At 45.6% G+C, this 16,090-nt stretch overlaps 1 protein-coding gene across 2 annotated transcripts in view; it reads right to left on the bottom strand.

The window, feature by feature from the left end:
* KCTD20 (potassium channel tetramerization domain containing 20) overlaps positions 1–16,090 on the bottom strand; it is a 39,254-nt gene extending 23,164 nt beyond the window's left edge. The window contains exon 1 of one of the 2 annotated variants that reach the window (XM_074528410.1): positions 15,960–16,090. Coding sequence is in view for 1 of the 2 variants with exons in the window: in XM_005496308.4 (XP_005496365.2) it covers positions 765–775 (11 nt within the window). In the remaining variant the exon portion in view is untranslated. Of the gene's footprint in view, positions 1–764; positions 924–15,959 lie in introns of those variants that run through there. The other variant, XM_005496308.4, reaches the window with a different exon arrangement.

Genomic DNA, 16,090 nt, shown 5'->3' with positions numbered 1-16,090 from the left:
ATTTGTACTGTGAGAAGTCCAATTTTTCAATTACAAACTACAGCAAACTGCACAAGGACAAGACTATTTCTGAGGGAGCACTAACAGAGAATGTCTCCTCATTTGTATTATGAAAATTCAGTTTTTCAATTATAAACTACAATCTGCATAAGGAAAAGAGTATTTCTGAGGGAGCACTAACAGAGAATCTGTCTTCTCATTTGTATTATGAAAATTCAGGTTTTCAATATAAACTACAATCTGCATAAGGACAGGAGTATTTCTGAGGGAGTTCTAACAGAGAATCTGTCCTCTCATTTGTACTGTGAGAAGTCCAGTTTTTCACTTATAAATTACAATCTGCATAAGGAAAAGCATATTTTTGAGGGAGCACTAACAGAGAGCCTGTCCTCTCATTAGTACTATAAGAAGTCTAGTTTTTCAATTATAAACTACAAACTGCATAAGGACAAGACTATTTCTGAGGGAGTCCTAACAGAGAATCTGCCCTCTTGTTTATATTATGAGAAGTCCAATTTTTCAATTACAAACTACAGCAAACTGCACAAGGACAAGACTATTTCTGAGGGAGTACTAACAGAGAATCTGCCCTCTCATTTGTACTATGAGAAGTCCAGTTTTTCAATTATAAACTACAATCTGCATAAGGACAGGAGTATTTCTGAGGGCGTTCTAGCAGGGAATCTGACGCACCACAAGTTGTGATCCCCCACATTTCCCGGTGTAAGTGTGGACAAACCCCGTGCCCAGCACCCCTCACTTACTGCCGGCTCATCCGCGCTGGGCGCTCCCTGCAGAGCCCGAAATCCTCCCGGAGCCCAGGGAAGCCCCGGGCACAGCAAAGCTGCGGAGTTTAAACTCCTCCAGCAGCGCCGGGCACTCCCCCAAAGCTGATTCATGTCAATATTTCAGGTTAAAAGTCCCTCCAGCTGATTCGTGGAAAGTTTGAATGTAATCGGTGTGGTAACAGCTTCAAGTCTCCTCTTTTCAGTAAAAGCCTCGTGAATATTTCTCCAAATTCTTCATGCAGTTTTTGCAGGAATTGGGTAGAAAAGGCTCAGTTGTGGGGTAGAAAAGGCCATATTTTGAGGGAGTAAATAAAGGGAAATACCACCAAAAAATACACAAAATTGCAAAAGCAGAGAAGATGCCTATTTCAACACACATAATGAGGTGTTAGTGCTGATGGAAGGTGTCCATTTGGGTACTGGATAAAGTCACTCTTGAAAGAGGAAAGTTCTAAAATTGAATATTCCAGAAAAAGCCTCTCTGGCTTGTTTTTACCTTGACAATATTCTAGCCAGCTGGTTTTGTGTCGATCTCAAAGATAACGAGAAAAAGAAATTCCAGGAATTTTTAAAAGTTACTTATTTCAAGGAAATGGTCTTCAAAGCCTGTCCTTGTGAGGAATATTCACTTTTCTGCTAAATAATCCAAGAGAACCTCAAATTAAACCCTTATTAAACCCTTGATACCATTTGGTAAAACACCCTCCTGCCACACATCCCTTAGACAGGCAGAGAGGAATTCACCACCAGAATTTTTGCTTATGTACATAAATATGTGCACATGGATTGCCAAGGCCAGGAGCCCCAGGACTTGGGCCCAAACAAATTTACAGAAACTGAGGATAAAATGAGTTATTAAAATGGGTAAAATGAGTTATTTTGAGGCATCAGTGCATTGCTGAAGAGCCTCAATAAGAACCAGCACGTTCCCTCAGTGCTCCTGGGCCATGGCCAAGGCAATGCATTGTTTCTGTCACCTGGAAATGTTTCCCTCTGCCAGCTCAAATATCAAATCCATCCATTCTGTCTCTTACTGCTTTCCCCTAAGATACAGCTCAGAGACTGCTCCAAACACAGTCTCACAAAACAACAGGGTTAAATATATCACAGATCATCAATAATATATAATTTTTAATGCAAAGAGAGTCTAAACAGGCAGGAAATATTTTCCTCCTGACTCATGCCAGTGATAAAGCACATGTGTCCTGGCAAGTCTGAATTAAAAATGCCTTTAGAGAGCTCTTAATTAAAAACAAACCAAGCAATACAACATAGAAAAAAAAAATTCAAGTTACTAATTTACTAACTTTTGTATAAAAACTTGTTACAAGTTTTGGTTTGGGGTCAAGATTTTGTTTCTTTAATCACAATTCTCCCATCTGTCCAGATACAAGTGCAATAGGCTGGGGGAATGTAAACAGCAAGAATCTTTAATCACCAAGAGATGTTGTCCCACACCAAGTGAGGCTGGTGGCCATCATCAGGAGAAAGAATAGATTTATATATTTTTATATATAATTTACATTATTTGTGTGTGTATAATTTATAAATTAGCTTTTATCATGACTCTATTTGTTTTAAAGACAGCAGCTGTCCACTGTGGATCTCTCGAGATGAGCATTGCTGTATTATCCGTGTGAACTACACAAATGAAGTAACAATTAAAAATTCAGCAGACACAATACCCTAAACCAAAATGCCTCTCATCATTAACATTTTTGCTTGCTACAAAAACGAATCTGCCATTTCACCCATGACAAAAAGCACCTCCTGGTTTGGACTCTTATTTTAGAAAGGCTGCGAGCAGCTCAGAACTCCACCTTCCTGCTCTGGAAGGGATCCCAACCAGCAACTGCTCACTCATTCCCAGCTCATCTGCTCCAACTCCAACTGCCATTCATTTCTCACCAATTACACAGCAGCACCTCAGAAATTAACAATAGGTGGCACATTTTAAAAAGTTGGATGCAGTCAGAGGAGCTTTCAAAACAGTAACAGTGAAAAAACTCAAAACAAACGCAGGGATGCAATGGTAATTAAATTAGCAAGGAAATCTGGAGAAGGAGGTTCAGACTCCAGGTGCAGAAGCAGGATTGGCAGATTCAGGTGTCCCCCAGCACTGGTATCTTGCCCCAGGTGTGGGCTGGCTCAGGCTGGCACAGGTCCCTGCCAGGGGCATTGTGTGCCATCCCCATGGGGCACTGCCCTGTCTCACCACACAGGGGCTGGAAGCTTGTTCAGATAAAGCACAGCTGGATTCTCCTCTGGAAGGGCACAGATGCTCCTCTGAAGCACAAAGGGAACATTAGCAGTGCTGTCCTCAGAAAGAACAGAGTTCTCTGAATTAACACATGGTTTTAATGCTCATTAAGATACAACAATAAGAAAAAGCCAAACAAACATAAGGCTCCTTTCACGGGGCAGCTGCATTAGTAACTGCAAGTAATACTGAGTAATCCGAAACCAAAATAAACACAGGGGTTTTATTTAGCACAATTACAGCTCTTGGGAAAACACCTCCTGATTTTATTTTGAGGAAGGCAAGAGCAGGGGCTACAATTTCATCTAGGTGAGGCCAACCATTAGCACTGTGCCAATTCATGCCAGCAGAGAACCTGATACTTTATTTTCAAGAACTGAAAAACAGTTCATGATTTCAAAGCAGCCATGGTTTACAAGGGGACATTGGCAAGACACCTCTTGCTTTGTTTACATGCCTGGATAAATATTTTACATGTCAAGCATAGTTATAACACTTTCTAAGAATATTTCATTACATTCTTTCTTCTATGACTAATAATTCTTCCACAAAAATATTTGGTTAGTGCAGCATTACAGCAGAATTAGTCAGGAACTGGAGCCATATTTTGAGAGAGTAAAAAAAGGGAAATACCACAAAAAAAATACACAAAATTGCAAAAGCAGAGAAGATGCCTATTTCAACACACATAATGAGGTGTTCCTGATGGAGGGTGTCCATTTGGGTACTGGATAAGGTCACTCCTGAAAGGGGAAAGTTCTAAAATTGAATATTCCAGAAAAAGCCTCTCTGGCTTGTTTTTACCTTGACAAGCAGGGTAATATTCTAGCAAATATTCTAGCAATATTCTAGCCAAAACTGTAGCTGGTTTTGTGTCTATCTCATATCTATCTCAAAGATAACATGAAAAAGAAATTCCAGGAATTTTTAAAAGTTACTTATTCAAGGAAATGGTCTTCAAAGCCTGTCCTTGTGAGGGATATTCACTTTTCTGCTGAATAATCCAAGAGAATCTCGAATTAATGAGCATCTTTCAGCAGCAGAGCTTATGTGTGATTTTAATAAATCCTTAAGGAGAAGATAGGTTTTCCTGCTAATTAAAGGGTCTGTAAATGTCCCAAGAGCAGCTCCCTCCAAGCTGAGGGTTTCAGCTCAGTCCTGAGCATGCTGTGACATTTTAGAGCTCCAACTTGGCCTGCATGAAACTGTTGTAGTGTGTTGCTAAGTTTCTTGTGTTATTCCCCCAATTTATGTATTGTTCTCCCCTATTATGTGTAAAATGGTTTCGTTCCCCCAGTTTTTCCCGCCACTGCTAGCCTGTCAGCTAAGTTGCTATAGTAACCGCTATTCATAGTTGCCGATATGTAATTGCTCCTCCCCTGGTTTCCCTTATAAGTGAAAGTTGTTTCCTCCCTGGGCCCAGTCAATCACCCCCTTTCTCCTCCCAGGTTTCGAGAACCTTCTCCTCTCTGGAGATGGTGGCTGGCTGGGGTCCCAGGACACCTCCTTTACCTTTTGATTATTGGTCTCCATGGAGTGTCAGTTCTGTGAAGTTCATCCCCTCACCTTTCCCGATTGGCTCCGCCTGTACCCACCCCCCTCCTTTATAATCCTGTTTTCACCCCCTATGAAAAAACTTTTTCCCGGTTGGTTTCCCCGCGTTTGGATCCTGCAACACCTTCAATAAACCGATGTTTAACCCCCGGGAAATGGTCAGCTCCGTTCCTCCCCAATATCAGCGGTGTGAGCCAGTCCGCAGCCAGCACAGCCCGAGGCCATCAGACTGTTGTAGTGTGTTGTTAAGTTTCTTGTGTTATTCCCCCAATTTATGTATTGTTTCCCCCTATTAAGTGTAAAATGGTTTTGTCCCCCAGTTTTCCCGCCACAGCCCTGATGGCCGTTAGGTTACCATGGTTACCCCTGTGTCTGTCACCCAAGTTATAGAATTTCTCCTGCCCCTTTTTCCCTTTTTAGTAAAACTTTTCTCCTCCCTGGGCTCAGTCAATCACCCCCCCACTCCTCCTGGTTTTCCAGAACTTTCGTTCCCCTGGAGGTGTTGGTTGGCTGGGGTCCTGGGGCCCCTCCCGTACCTTTTGATTATTGGTCTCCATGGAGTGTCAGTTCTGTGAAGTTCATCCCCTCACCTTTCCCGATTGGTTACGCCTGTACCCATCCCCCCTCCTTTATAATCCTGTTTTCACCCCCTATGAAAAAACTTTTTCCTGGTTGGTTTCCCCGCGTTTGGATCCCGCAACACCTTCAATAAACCGATGTTTAACCCCCGGGAAATGGTCAGCTCCGTTCCTCCCCTATACCAGCGGTGTGAGCCAGTCCGCAGCCAGCACAGCCCGAGGCCCTCAGACACCGAAGGGCGCTGGCCAGGAATTGCAGAAAAGCGTCAGCCTTTCGCCCTCAGCTAGTCAGACTCTAAACTTCGGGCCACATATGCCCACCTCTGCAGATGAAACGAGGTGGCTTTTGTTGGCTGAAGACACAGGACATGAATCTCCTCTTGCTGCTGAACCTGGAGCACCTCTCCCGTGAGCAGAGGGGAACATTTCCTCCAGCCACGGCCTGGGCAGCACCAGGGGCTGGGATGCTCCTGTCAGGACTCCAGCTGGTCAGAAGCAAAGCTTTAAAGCTCATGGCTCTCAGTCTGGTTCACAGGAGGTTTTGGTTTGAGTTGGTATTTTTACTTCAGCTGTGACAGCCTTCTAATTAAAGATAGCACTGCAGCACACAGGGTGAGAGGCTGGAGAACACTCTATTTTCTGCACTAAGAATTATTTCATCTCTCAGAAATGCAATCATTCTAGTATTACAGCGACCTGAGGAGGTCACTGGGTGAGAGAAGGACAAGAATCTTGTTTCTTGATTAGAAGGCTGGATTTATTGATATATGATATATAATACATTATAACTATACTAAAAAGAATAAGGAGGGAAGTTGCAGAGGCTGCTATGCTAAGAATAGAATAGAAGGAATGAATAAAAAAGTTCTGTGTCCAGGGAATCTGTCCCTGAGCTGCTCCTGTGATTGGCCCTTAATTGGAAATGTGGAAGATGAGCCAATCACAGGATCACCTGCCACATTTCACAGCAGCTGATAACAATTTGTTTACATTCCTCTTCTGGGGCTCTGCTTCCCAGAAGATGGACAAATGTGAAAGAAAGGATTTCTATGAAGAAATGTCTGCGACAATTCTAGTCTCCAAGTGGTGAAGTGGCATTTCCCATAGCTGTTCATAACACCTTTAAAATGCTCTTGGAATGACTTAACAGCACCAAGTCAAGACACACAGAGGTGCCACAGCAATGTCATGTTAACCAATTTTCTGAAAACAATTGCTTTTCAAAAGCAGCTTTAAAAAAGAGAGGCCCATGATCTTGGCAAAGAACATTTTGTAATAGGAACATTTGACAGACAGGATACCATTTAAATATAGCACAGTGCTAATGCACAAAGCTCTCCACAGCTTTATAATTATCAATAAACAAACCCAGTTTCCCCTTTTGCTCAGCCAGCACAAGGTAACAGAAATCATTAGACTGGTTTCACTTCAGTATCTTGTGCAGAGCAAGCCCAGCTGACCTCCTCTAACCCAGCTGTTTAGAGACAGCAGAACTGCACATCAACACAGCTGCTTGCATCAAACAAACTCATTCTGGTGCTTCTGAAGCCACCTTGTGAGGGGACTTCCAGTCCCAGAGCAGCAGGAGCAGTGACAGAGCTGTCACAGAGCCCCTCCCACCCAGCACAGCTCATTGCCAGCATTGTCTCCTGTTTCACAGCAGCAATGGGGCTGCAGCATCTCTGCCCCTGGCCCAGCTCAGGGTGAGGCTGCAGCAAACTCATTGGAGCTGTTGGATGTGAAGTGCTTGTACCTACAGACAGAGAAAGTGAATATGGGCTTTTCTTTGGGTCGTTTATTTTCGGGAAAGGTTTTGAAACAGTGATCACTCTCAGTGATTCTCAGATATTTGGTTGATAATTGCAGCCCTGAGATGTGCAGGGTGTCTCTGTTTCAGCCCACACGTCCGAAGAACGAGTCAGAGCTTTTCAGTTTTTGGTCTTGAGGTTGTTTACTAATTCTTATCTATAAAATTTTCTTTCTGCCCAGCTCAGATCTGCTCAGCAGGGCAGCCACAGGCACTCTGTGTTGTCCTTTTATACTACAAACTACATGTAACATATTTACACTTAATTCCCAATATCCATCACCTATGTTAGACAGTGCACTTCTACTCTAAACCAATCTCAAAGTGCCAACATCACTGCAGAAAATGGAGAAGGAGAAGAAAATGGAGAAGGAGGAGAAGGAGGAGGAGAAGGAGGAGAAGGAGAAGGAGAAGGAGAAGGAGAAGGAGAAGGAGAAGAAGAAGAAGAAGGAGGAGAAGGAGAAGGAGAAGGAGAAGGAGAAGGAGAAGGAGAAGGAGAAGGAGAAGGAGAAGGAGAAGGAGAAGGAGAAGGAGAAGGAGAAGGAGAAGGAGAAGGAGAAGGAGAAGGAGAAGGAGAAGGAGAAGGAGAAGGAGAAGGAGAAGGAGAAGGAGAAGGAGAAGGAGAAGAAGAAAGGCTGGACACACCCAAGTTCCTCCATCTTGTCCCCATAACCCCATACCAAAAATCCTAAAATCTACATTTTCACCCTGTGATTATTTTATTATTGTACTGTTTAAAGTTCTGTGACTTTCAGGTCCTCATACAAAGCTGGCAATTTGCTCCAGGGGTCACAATCAAACCCCCAGGTGCTCTGGGTCTCTGAGTCCCATGATGGGGTCCTGGGGAACTCTGGACACCAGAGGGATGCACTGAGTTCTGACAAGTGATGAGGCTTCTGCAATTACCATCATATCTGCCACTCCAAGAACTCCACTGCACTGTTCATACCGTGATCTATCTTACAATTTACAACATGATATTTAGCTTCAAAATTTTTCACCTAGCTACGATTCTTCCTAATCACTATACTCATCCTAATCATCACCAACAACTTATTTGTCCTATTCACTGGCTGAGAAGGAGTCAGAATCACATCCTTCCTACTAATCAGCTGATACATCACATCTGCCACTCCAAGAACTGTCTCAAAACCTTTCCAGAAAATAAACAACCCCAAGAAAAGCCCATATTCACTTTCTCTGTCTGTAGGTACAAGCACTTCACATCCAACAGCTCCAATGAGTTTGCTGCAGCCTCACCCTGAGCTGGGGCAGGGGCAGAGATGCTGCAGCCCCATTGCTGATGTGAAACAGTGTCCGGTTTTCGGCTGTTTGGAGGGCCTGGAAAGGCAGGAGTGGCCTTGGGGCAGCCGCGTATCAAAGGACGAGAAGAGGCTTCAGTTCTTCTTTCGGTCTTTATGTTTATTAATTGTTTATCTAAAAGATTTTCTTTCGGCCCGACAGAGCTCTGCTCAGCAGCCAGCCATGAGCACACTGTGCTGCCCTCTGGGCAGTCACCTATCTTTATAGCCATTGTTACGTGTACAATATTTATCATTTTTCCCCAATCCTTTTTATTTTTATTGTCCGGTGCACTTTCAGTAATGACCAATCCCAAAGTGCCACCATCACCAAAGAAGATGGAGGAGAAGAAGAAGAAGAAGAAGAAGGACAGGACACGCCCCAATTCCTCCATCTTACTTCTCTAAACCCCCCTGTACAGAAATCCTAAACCCTGTGTTTCCCTCTCTAATTAACGGATCCCTTCACCATTCACCCCGGTGAAACCCTCCTATCCTATACAGGTGTCGTCTCCTGTGTAGGATCAAAGTCCAGCCACCAGACACTTCTGGAACATTCCAGGACTCCCGAGCCCCCCAAGGGTGGTCTCGGTGGCACCTCAGTCCTGAGGTGCTGAGATCCCACAAAACAGGAGACAATGCTGGCAATGAGAAAGCTCCTCTCCCACGTGCCCAAGAAATGCTCACAATCAATATTTCTCTCCATTAGTGCAGTGTCCCAATCGATGGATTGGACTGCCCTCCAAGGGAGCTCTGAAATCAGCACAGCTGAGTGCAGAGATCCCAGCATGTAGAATAAAAGCTAAAACCTGCCTGTCCCCAGAGACTCCAACATGATCTGATTTACACATGCTTAGGATGCATCTCAGCAAAGCCTTGTGGTCTTTGGGTGCTTTAGAGTAAAGCTGAACCACTTCTCAAATATACCTGAATCATCTGATTTGCACACAACTGAGCAATCTTATGATTTTTCATATTTGTAACTTGGTTAGTCTGAAAGGAAAAAGAAAAATTAGATCCTATAGAAAAAGGCCAGGTTATGCTCATATAAATGAAACTCCACAGATTCAAGAAATCAGATTTTAACTGCAATCAAAACCTTAGATTTTAATAATCTCTATTTCTTTTCCATTCCTTTGTTGGATTCCTTTCCCAGCACAGGCAGTAAAGTCCATTTTTCCAAAACCCCTATCAGTTTCAAGGCCTTTGCTATGCACACATCCATCTCCTGAGGCTGTATCAGCCCCTGACACCTGACCAAGGCTCCTCAGCAAGCACAGGGAGTCTGCAAGTGCTGCTGGAACGTTTCTGTCAATGGATTAGGGAACTCATTCATAAGCACCAAGTGCCACAGCAGATAACATTCCAGGCAGACAGAAGCTTTTCTGTGGGTAGAGATTATGTAACACCATGATTTTTAATCCACTTGCCCAGAGGAAGAAGAAATGAGCTCACTTTCATGGAGGTTAAAGCCTCCTTACTCTATTTTTCTCCATTATTTGTTCCAGTCATGTTGAACTAGCAGATAATACTGAGCACATGAACTGAGAGATTCAGAAAATCCACTGTGCTCATCTCCAGTCCATCCAGAAACTCTGCTGCTGCTGCCATCACTTCCTCTCTTCCTGCCTTTTCCATACTCACATCTTTTGTGGACTTCTTACTCCAATTTATCTGAGTTACCAGAAAAACCTGAGAATTGCAGTTATAAAACAGGCACCAATTAGAAAAAACAAAATTAATGTGGATGGTTATTAAACTGAGCATATAGCTCAAAGTGGGGCAGATGCTTAATCCTGGCAGTTTGCAGCACATCCAGTGGCATCACGTGGACTCCCAGATTCATTTCAGGAAACGTGACCAGCACACCGAGCCACAGGGTGGGCTCCAGGACTCAGCAATGCTTTCTAGTCCAGGAATTACATTTAGTGAAACCCTTCTTTTATTAAACATGGCTTTGTTGTTTACATCTCCCTCATTTGCTTTGCAAAGCTACACAACCAAAACTTTGCATCCAACCCAGGTGGCAGCAGCAATCATTCCCTGTTACACTGTCACACACCATTCCCATGCTGTCACAAGGGCCACTTCTCCTGTTTTTATGGCTGCCAAGCTTTGCCTCCCCCTGAAAACTTCCTGATTCACTGGACTAAACTCTGACACCCCACACAGGTCAGGGACACAGCACTGTTTTATGGGAGCTGGTTGGGAAATGCTTTCATTTCCCACTTCTTGGAAATGCTGCAACTGAAAGCAGCTCTGACTAATACACTAATCCAGACTATTTGTCCACAATTGCAGAGCCAGACCTGACACTGAGCTGTACTCTCATTTCTCTATCTTTAGTCCATTTCCATCACCTCTTTTTTATTACTTCTTTTGGCCACTTCTGTATTGAATCTCAGGCAGCTTTTTAATCTTGCAGTAAAAAGCTGAGTAATTCTCAGGCACTCTGACAGTGGGATACACATGACTGTTACATTTTATGGTTCACAAGGGTATTTCTGGATTTGTGTGTTCAGTAGCAAACCCAAAGCAATGGCTGAACATTCCTGCTCCCAGGAGCCATCCATGGATTAACACAATTTTTAACAGCTGCACACACAACACATTTGAGGTTGTTCTGAGGGCAATAAGAAAAAAACCAATCATAAATTGTAGAAGAAATTACTGAATGTTGAGCTTCAGCAGCTACAGCCCATGTTCAGTGCTGCTTGCAAGACTAACAGACATTGATTTTCCTTCTGTATTTCAGCCTGTGCTCATGGACCAGCTGCCCTTCAAAAGTCCTTAGAGCTCTTTTGTGCTCCCAAAAGTGGATCCAAAGCCCACAGGGCCAGTGCAGAGGCTGGAGGACACATTGTGACTGCAAACCAGAACTGGAGCAAGAGACAGGAGGAGAAATGGTTGTGAAAAGTGATGGAATAACAGAGGGAAGGAAGGCAGGTTCCAGGATTTCAGCTACTTCAGCACCTGTAATTATTGTAACACTCCCAAAACACATCCCCTCCCCACCACCTGGGTTACAAATCCCAGCTTCTCTGCACTGCCATGGCTCAGAACAGTGAACAATGCACATGGCAAAGCCATCCAAAAGCCAGAGACCCAAAATTGTACCAGCCTTGGCAAAGATGGTCCAGCAGTGCTACCCCACTGTCACGTTGGAATTGGAGGGGATGTTGGGATGAGAAACCTGAAATCAGAGTGGCTTTCATCAGCAGCCTGGCCAGGTCTCCCCAAAAACCAGATATTGCAATCAAACTGTTTCTACAAAAATGTTAATGAGACCAAATTGGTAATTTCTAAAATTTACTTAGCTCTAGTTATGCTGTTTATGAATAAATGAACAAAAAATTTTGATGGCTTCTCATCCTTTTACATTTCCCCCCACAGAATATGTGTTTATTGTGCTGCTTGTCTGGATGTGGGTTAAATTAGCCAGTAATGCACTGATCCTCTGGCTAAATTCACTTTTTATTAAGAAACTCATTTAAAAATCAGATCTTTCAGACAACTCAAGTGACCTTTATCAGCAGGCACCAACTCAGCACTTTTCTCATAAAGAGAGAGCTCATTATCCCCACACTCCTCTGGGATGCCCAAGCAGAACACAGAAGTTGCAGAGTCCATCCCAAGCTGAAGCTTTCAGAAGACTCACTGTGCATTAATTAGGAAGGATTTGACTTTCTAGGAGGAGGAAGGATTCTCGACAGTGGCTTTGGCAAGCACAGGCACCACAGAGAGAGCTCACAGGTGCTATTTCAGGAGTGCTGCAAGGCTCCTTCCCCCACATTTGGCTGCTGAGTTGGCCTTTCACTGTGCAGTGACTTCCCAAACAGACTCTGCAGCTCTGTGATGCAGTTATTAATCCAGTCCCACTGCCTGGCCAATGTCCCTTGGTGATGACAGCTTTTGGCAAAGGGGGACAAAGGTGTTGTTAACTGGAGCCTTGCAGCAAAAAAATGAAATGTTATTTACTTTTCTCTACACCCAAATGTTCTGCTTATGGGTTTTCAGGTGTTTAAATAGAATGAACAGCAAGACTTTAAGCAATATTATACTTTGATTCTCGTGAATGTACTGCTACACAGTGAGCTGAACACTTGGCTGCCTGTCCTGGGCACATGGAATGAGTTCAAGCTGAGGTCGAGTGACAAACACACCCTGGCACGGCCCAAACTCAGGGCTGAAAGTATCAACTGATAAATGAGATGATGATTCTTGCTTCTCATGACCTGTAAGGACAGACTGAGTCACCAGACAAAAAATGTTACAATATCCTGAACAGAAAACTCCCAGCAAGTGGTTATGAAACCTCTTGGATTCTGAGCATGCCAGAACATGAAGGTGCTTCAAAGAGACTGAGGTAACATCAGATTTATGATCAAATCAGCTGAAGTAAGAGAGTTTCTCAAGCCTGATGGTTAAAAATACTTTGGGGATGCAAATATTGATGACTGGTGTGCAGAGCTCAGGCAAGGACACCTCTGGAGCACAGGAAAACAAAGTGTAACTTTGATTTTTTACTGGACACATCCAACAACTCCAGATGGATCTTAGATACACATTTCTGTTAGCACAGCAGTGATGAGGCTTCTGGAATTACTCTTATCTGCCACTCCCAAACTGCCTCAAAACCTTTCCAGGAAATAAACCACCCCAAGAAAACCCCATATTCACTCTCTGTCTGCAGGTCCATGCACTTCACATCCAACAGCTCAGATGACTTTGCTACTTGGCTCTCACCACTGTTAAGAAGGATAGAAATAATCAGTTTGGTTCTTTCACCTCCAACTTCTTCCAGCTGCCCCTGCAGCTTCACTGAGCTCACTGAACTCCACTCATTTATAGAGAACTACAAAACAGAAAGCTCCCCCAAAATAAAATGATGTCATGAACTCCTACCAGAAAGTTCATTCTTTTCAAGCCCAAATCAAACATAAAATTCATCCCCTTTAATTCTGGCAGCACAAGACAGCATCAAAAGATATCAAAAAGCATTTCATGTGCTGCAAATTAATCTGTTTTGAAACAAACACAAACAAATCAGCACATGCCTATTCCCATGACTGCAGAACTTACTTTAACCTGTCTTTAATTGCTTTAAGATAAGGTGAAGTGAGTCTAGACAGAGTCTTCTGCACAGGCTTCCCTTGGTTTACATAAGCTGCTGCATTTCAGCCTTAAGATCAGAACATGGATGTTATTATGGAAAACAAAGACAATTGTTGTACAGGCTGCTCTGCAGAAGAGCATTTGTTAGTGATGGAAATACAGAGTTATGCTATAAACAGAGTATTTATTTATTTTAGCAGAAGGTGGCTGCTTCCCTAAACAGAATAACAATAAAGGCACATGGAAATCCAGTCTGGAGAATAAGAACTCTCACAAGCAGCTTTGCCTACACACTAACCCACAGCTCCTGACCCAAATAATTCAATGTTTTGATGCTCAAATTACTGAAAACACTTCTGAGCACTGAGCCCTGAGGTATTTACAACCCTCCAAGCCAGGTGACTGTGAGCAGTGCAGCCCCTGCACAGGGGAAACAAGGACACACCTGAGCAGGGAAAGCTCAGGGCTCCTGTTGATCCCAGACACAACTTCCCTGCCATGAGCTGTCTGTGACTGCTGCTAATGCCACAGGAAGGGCTGGGCTCAGCTGGGATAAGGCTCTCACAGGTGAACTTTCTGCCTTAAAGCCAGAGTCTACAGCTACAACACGATTTGGGTGCAGCAAAACAATTCAGAACACTTTCCCTACAGAGAGTCTCAATCTCCCAGGTTTACAGAATCCCAGGATGGTTTGGGTGGGAAGAGACCTTAAAGCTCATCCTGTTTCAGCTCCTGCCATGGACAGGGACATCTTCCACTGTCCCAAGCCCCATCCAGCCTGGCCTTGGACACTACCAGGGATGGGACAGCCACAGCTTCTCCAGGCACCCTGTGCCAGGGCCTCAGCACCCTCACAGGGAAGAATTTTTCCCCAATATCCCATCTAAATCTACTGTCAGGGTGAAGCCCTTCCCCCTTCCCTGCCACTCCAGGCCCTTGTAAACAGTTTCTCTCCATCTTTCTGCAGGCTCCTTTCAGCTCCTGCAAGACCACACTCCAGTCATCCCAAACCTCTTTTCCAGCTTGAACAACCCCAGATCTCAGCCTTTCCTCACAGCAGAGCTGCTCCATCCCTCTGATCGCCTCAGTGTCTCCTCCAACAGCTTCATGTCCTTCCTGTGCTGGACCCCAGGGCTGGGGCAGCTCTGCAGGTGGGGTCTCACCTGAGCAGGGCAGAAGGGGAGAACCCCCCGTCCCCTGGTGCCCATACTGGGGGATCAGCACAGGGTTCTGGGTCCAAGCAACTCATGCCCAAGTCCTTCTCCCAGGGCTGTTCTCCAACCCTTCATCCCCAGCCTGGATTGATACTGGAGGTTGACCTGACCATGATGCAGCACCTGGACCTTGGTCTTATTAAACCTCATACCTGAGACTTTGCATTATTATCATCCCTTCCCTGAAGAGCCTCAGGTCACTGAGATGGCAGAGCAGAGACAGGCAGGATCACAGCTGACACAAAAATGTGCCTATGAGCAGAGGTGGGCTGAGGTCTTACCCCTCACCCATTTAGGGGAAAATCCATTAGAAGTTCCTGCTCCTTCCAAAGCACAGCAGGGCCAGAAAGGAGGGATGAAAAGGAAGGTTAACTCCAGCCTAAAAACACTTTTAAGAACAACACTGCACCAGCCTAGAGGCCCAGAACACATGTAGGAGGGTGGTGTGTGACCCCAGCACCCCAAGGGGAGGCTGGTTCCATTCTGGGGGTGGTGGGCACAGCACAGGGCACTGGGCACAGCCCCAGCCTCGCACAAAGCCCAGGAAAATGCGAACACCTCAGGAACACGAGGATGCAGTGCCAACCTAGGGATAACAGCCCCAGCCTCCCACCAAACACAGAGTGCAGGAGAGCCCCAAAGACCCCCTTTGCAAGTAAACACTACAAAGGTGGCAGCACCCCCATCCTCACAGATGGCTCCCATCAGTGCACACAATGCTGTGTCCCCAAACAGCAGAGCAGCCCCCAAAGACCTCCCAAAGCAGATTCACAACAACAGAGTCTGCTGTGACCCCCAGACACCCCCTCAGCCCCCTCCAGCATATCCTGTGATCCCCAAACACCCCCTCAGCCCCACAGCCCCCTCCAGCATATCCTGTGACCCCCAGACACCCCCTCAGCCCCACAGCCCACTCCAGCATATCCTCTGTGACCCCCAGACACCCCCTCAGCCCCACAGCCCCTGTGATAGCCACACATCCCCCAGATCCCTCATCCACGTCCCCTGTGATCCCCAGACACCCCCTTCAAAGCCCATTCACAACAACAGAGCTCCCTGTGACCCCCAGCGAGCCCCTCAGCCCTCTCCCCCTTGTCTCCTGTGACCCCCAGGCCCCTCTCGGCCCCGCGCTCTCCTCTGTGCCCGCCGGGCCAGGAAAGCGCCACCTCCATAACCCCTTTTCCGGACACAGAGAGCACTGCGGGCGCCCCCAGGCCCGTAACCGCCCTCAGAGCATCGAGAGCACGGAGAAAACCCCCGAAGGTCAAAGAAGAGCGGGAAGGAGCCCCCAAAGCTCCGCGGGGTCCGCGGCCGCCCCCCCGCCCCTCGAGGCCTCACTCACCGCGTCCCCGCCGCGGCCGCTCCCTCAGGCGGGCGGTGGGCGGGGCCCCGCCTCTGAGCCCCGCCCGCCGCCCATGCCGCCACCTGATTGGATCAGCTTCGTGATTGGCTTCCTAATTGACCAATGGAAAA

The sequence above is a fragment of the Zonotrichia albicollis genome, chromosome 28 (assembly GCF_047830755.1).
Source record: "Zonotrichia albicollis isolate bZonAlb1 chromosome 28, bZonAlb1.hap1, whole genome shotgun sequence".
NCBI lineage: Eukaryota > Metazoa > Chordata > Aves > Passeriformes > Passerellidae > Zonotrichia > Zonotrichia albicollis.
This window is presented reverse-complemented; position numbering and strand designations above follow the sequence as displayed.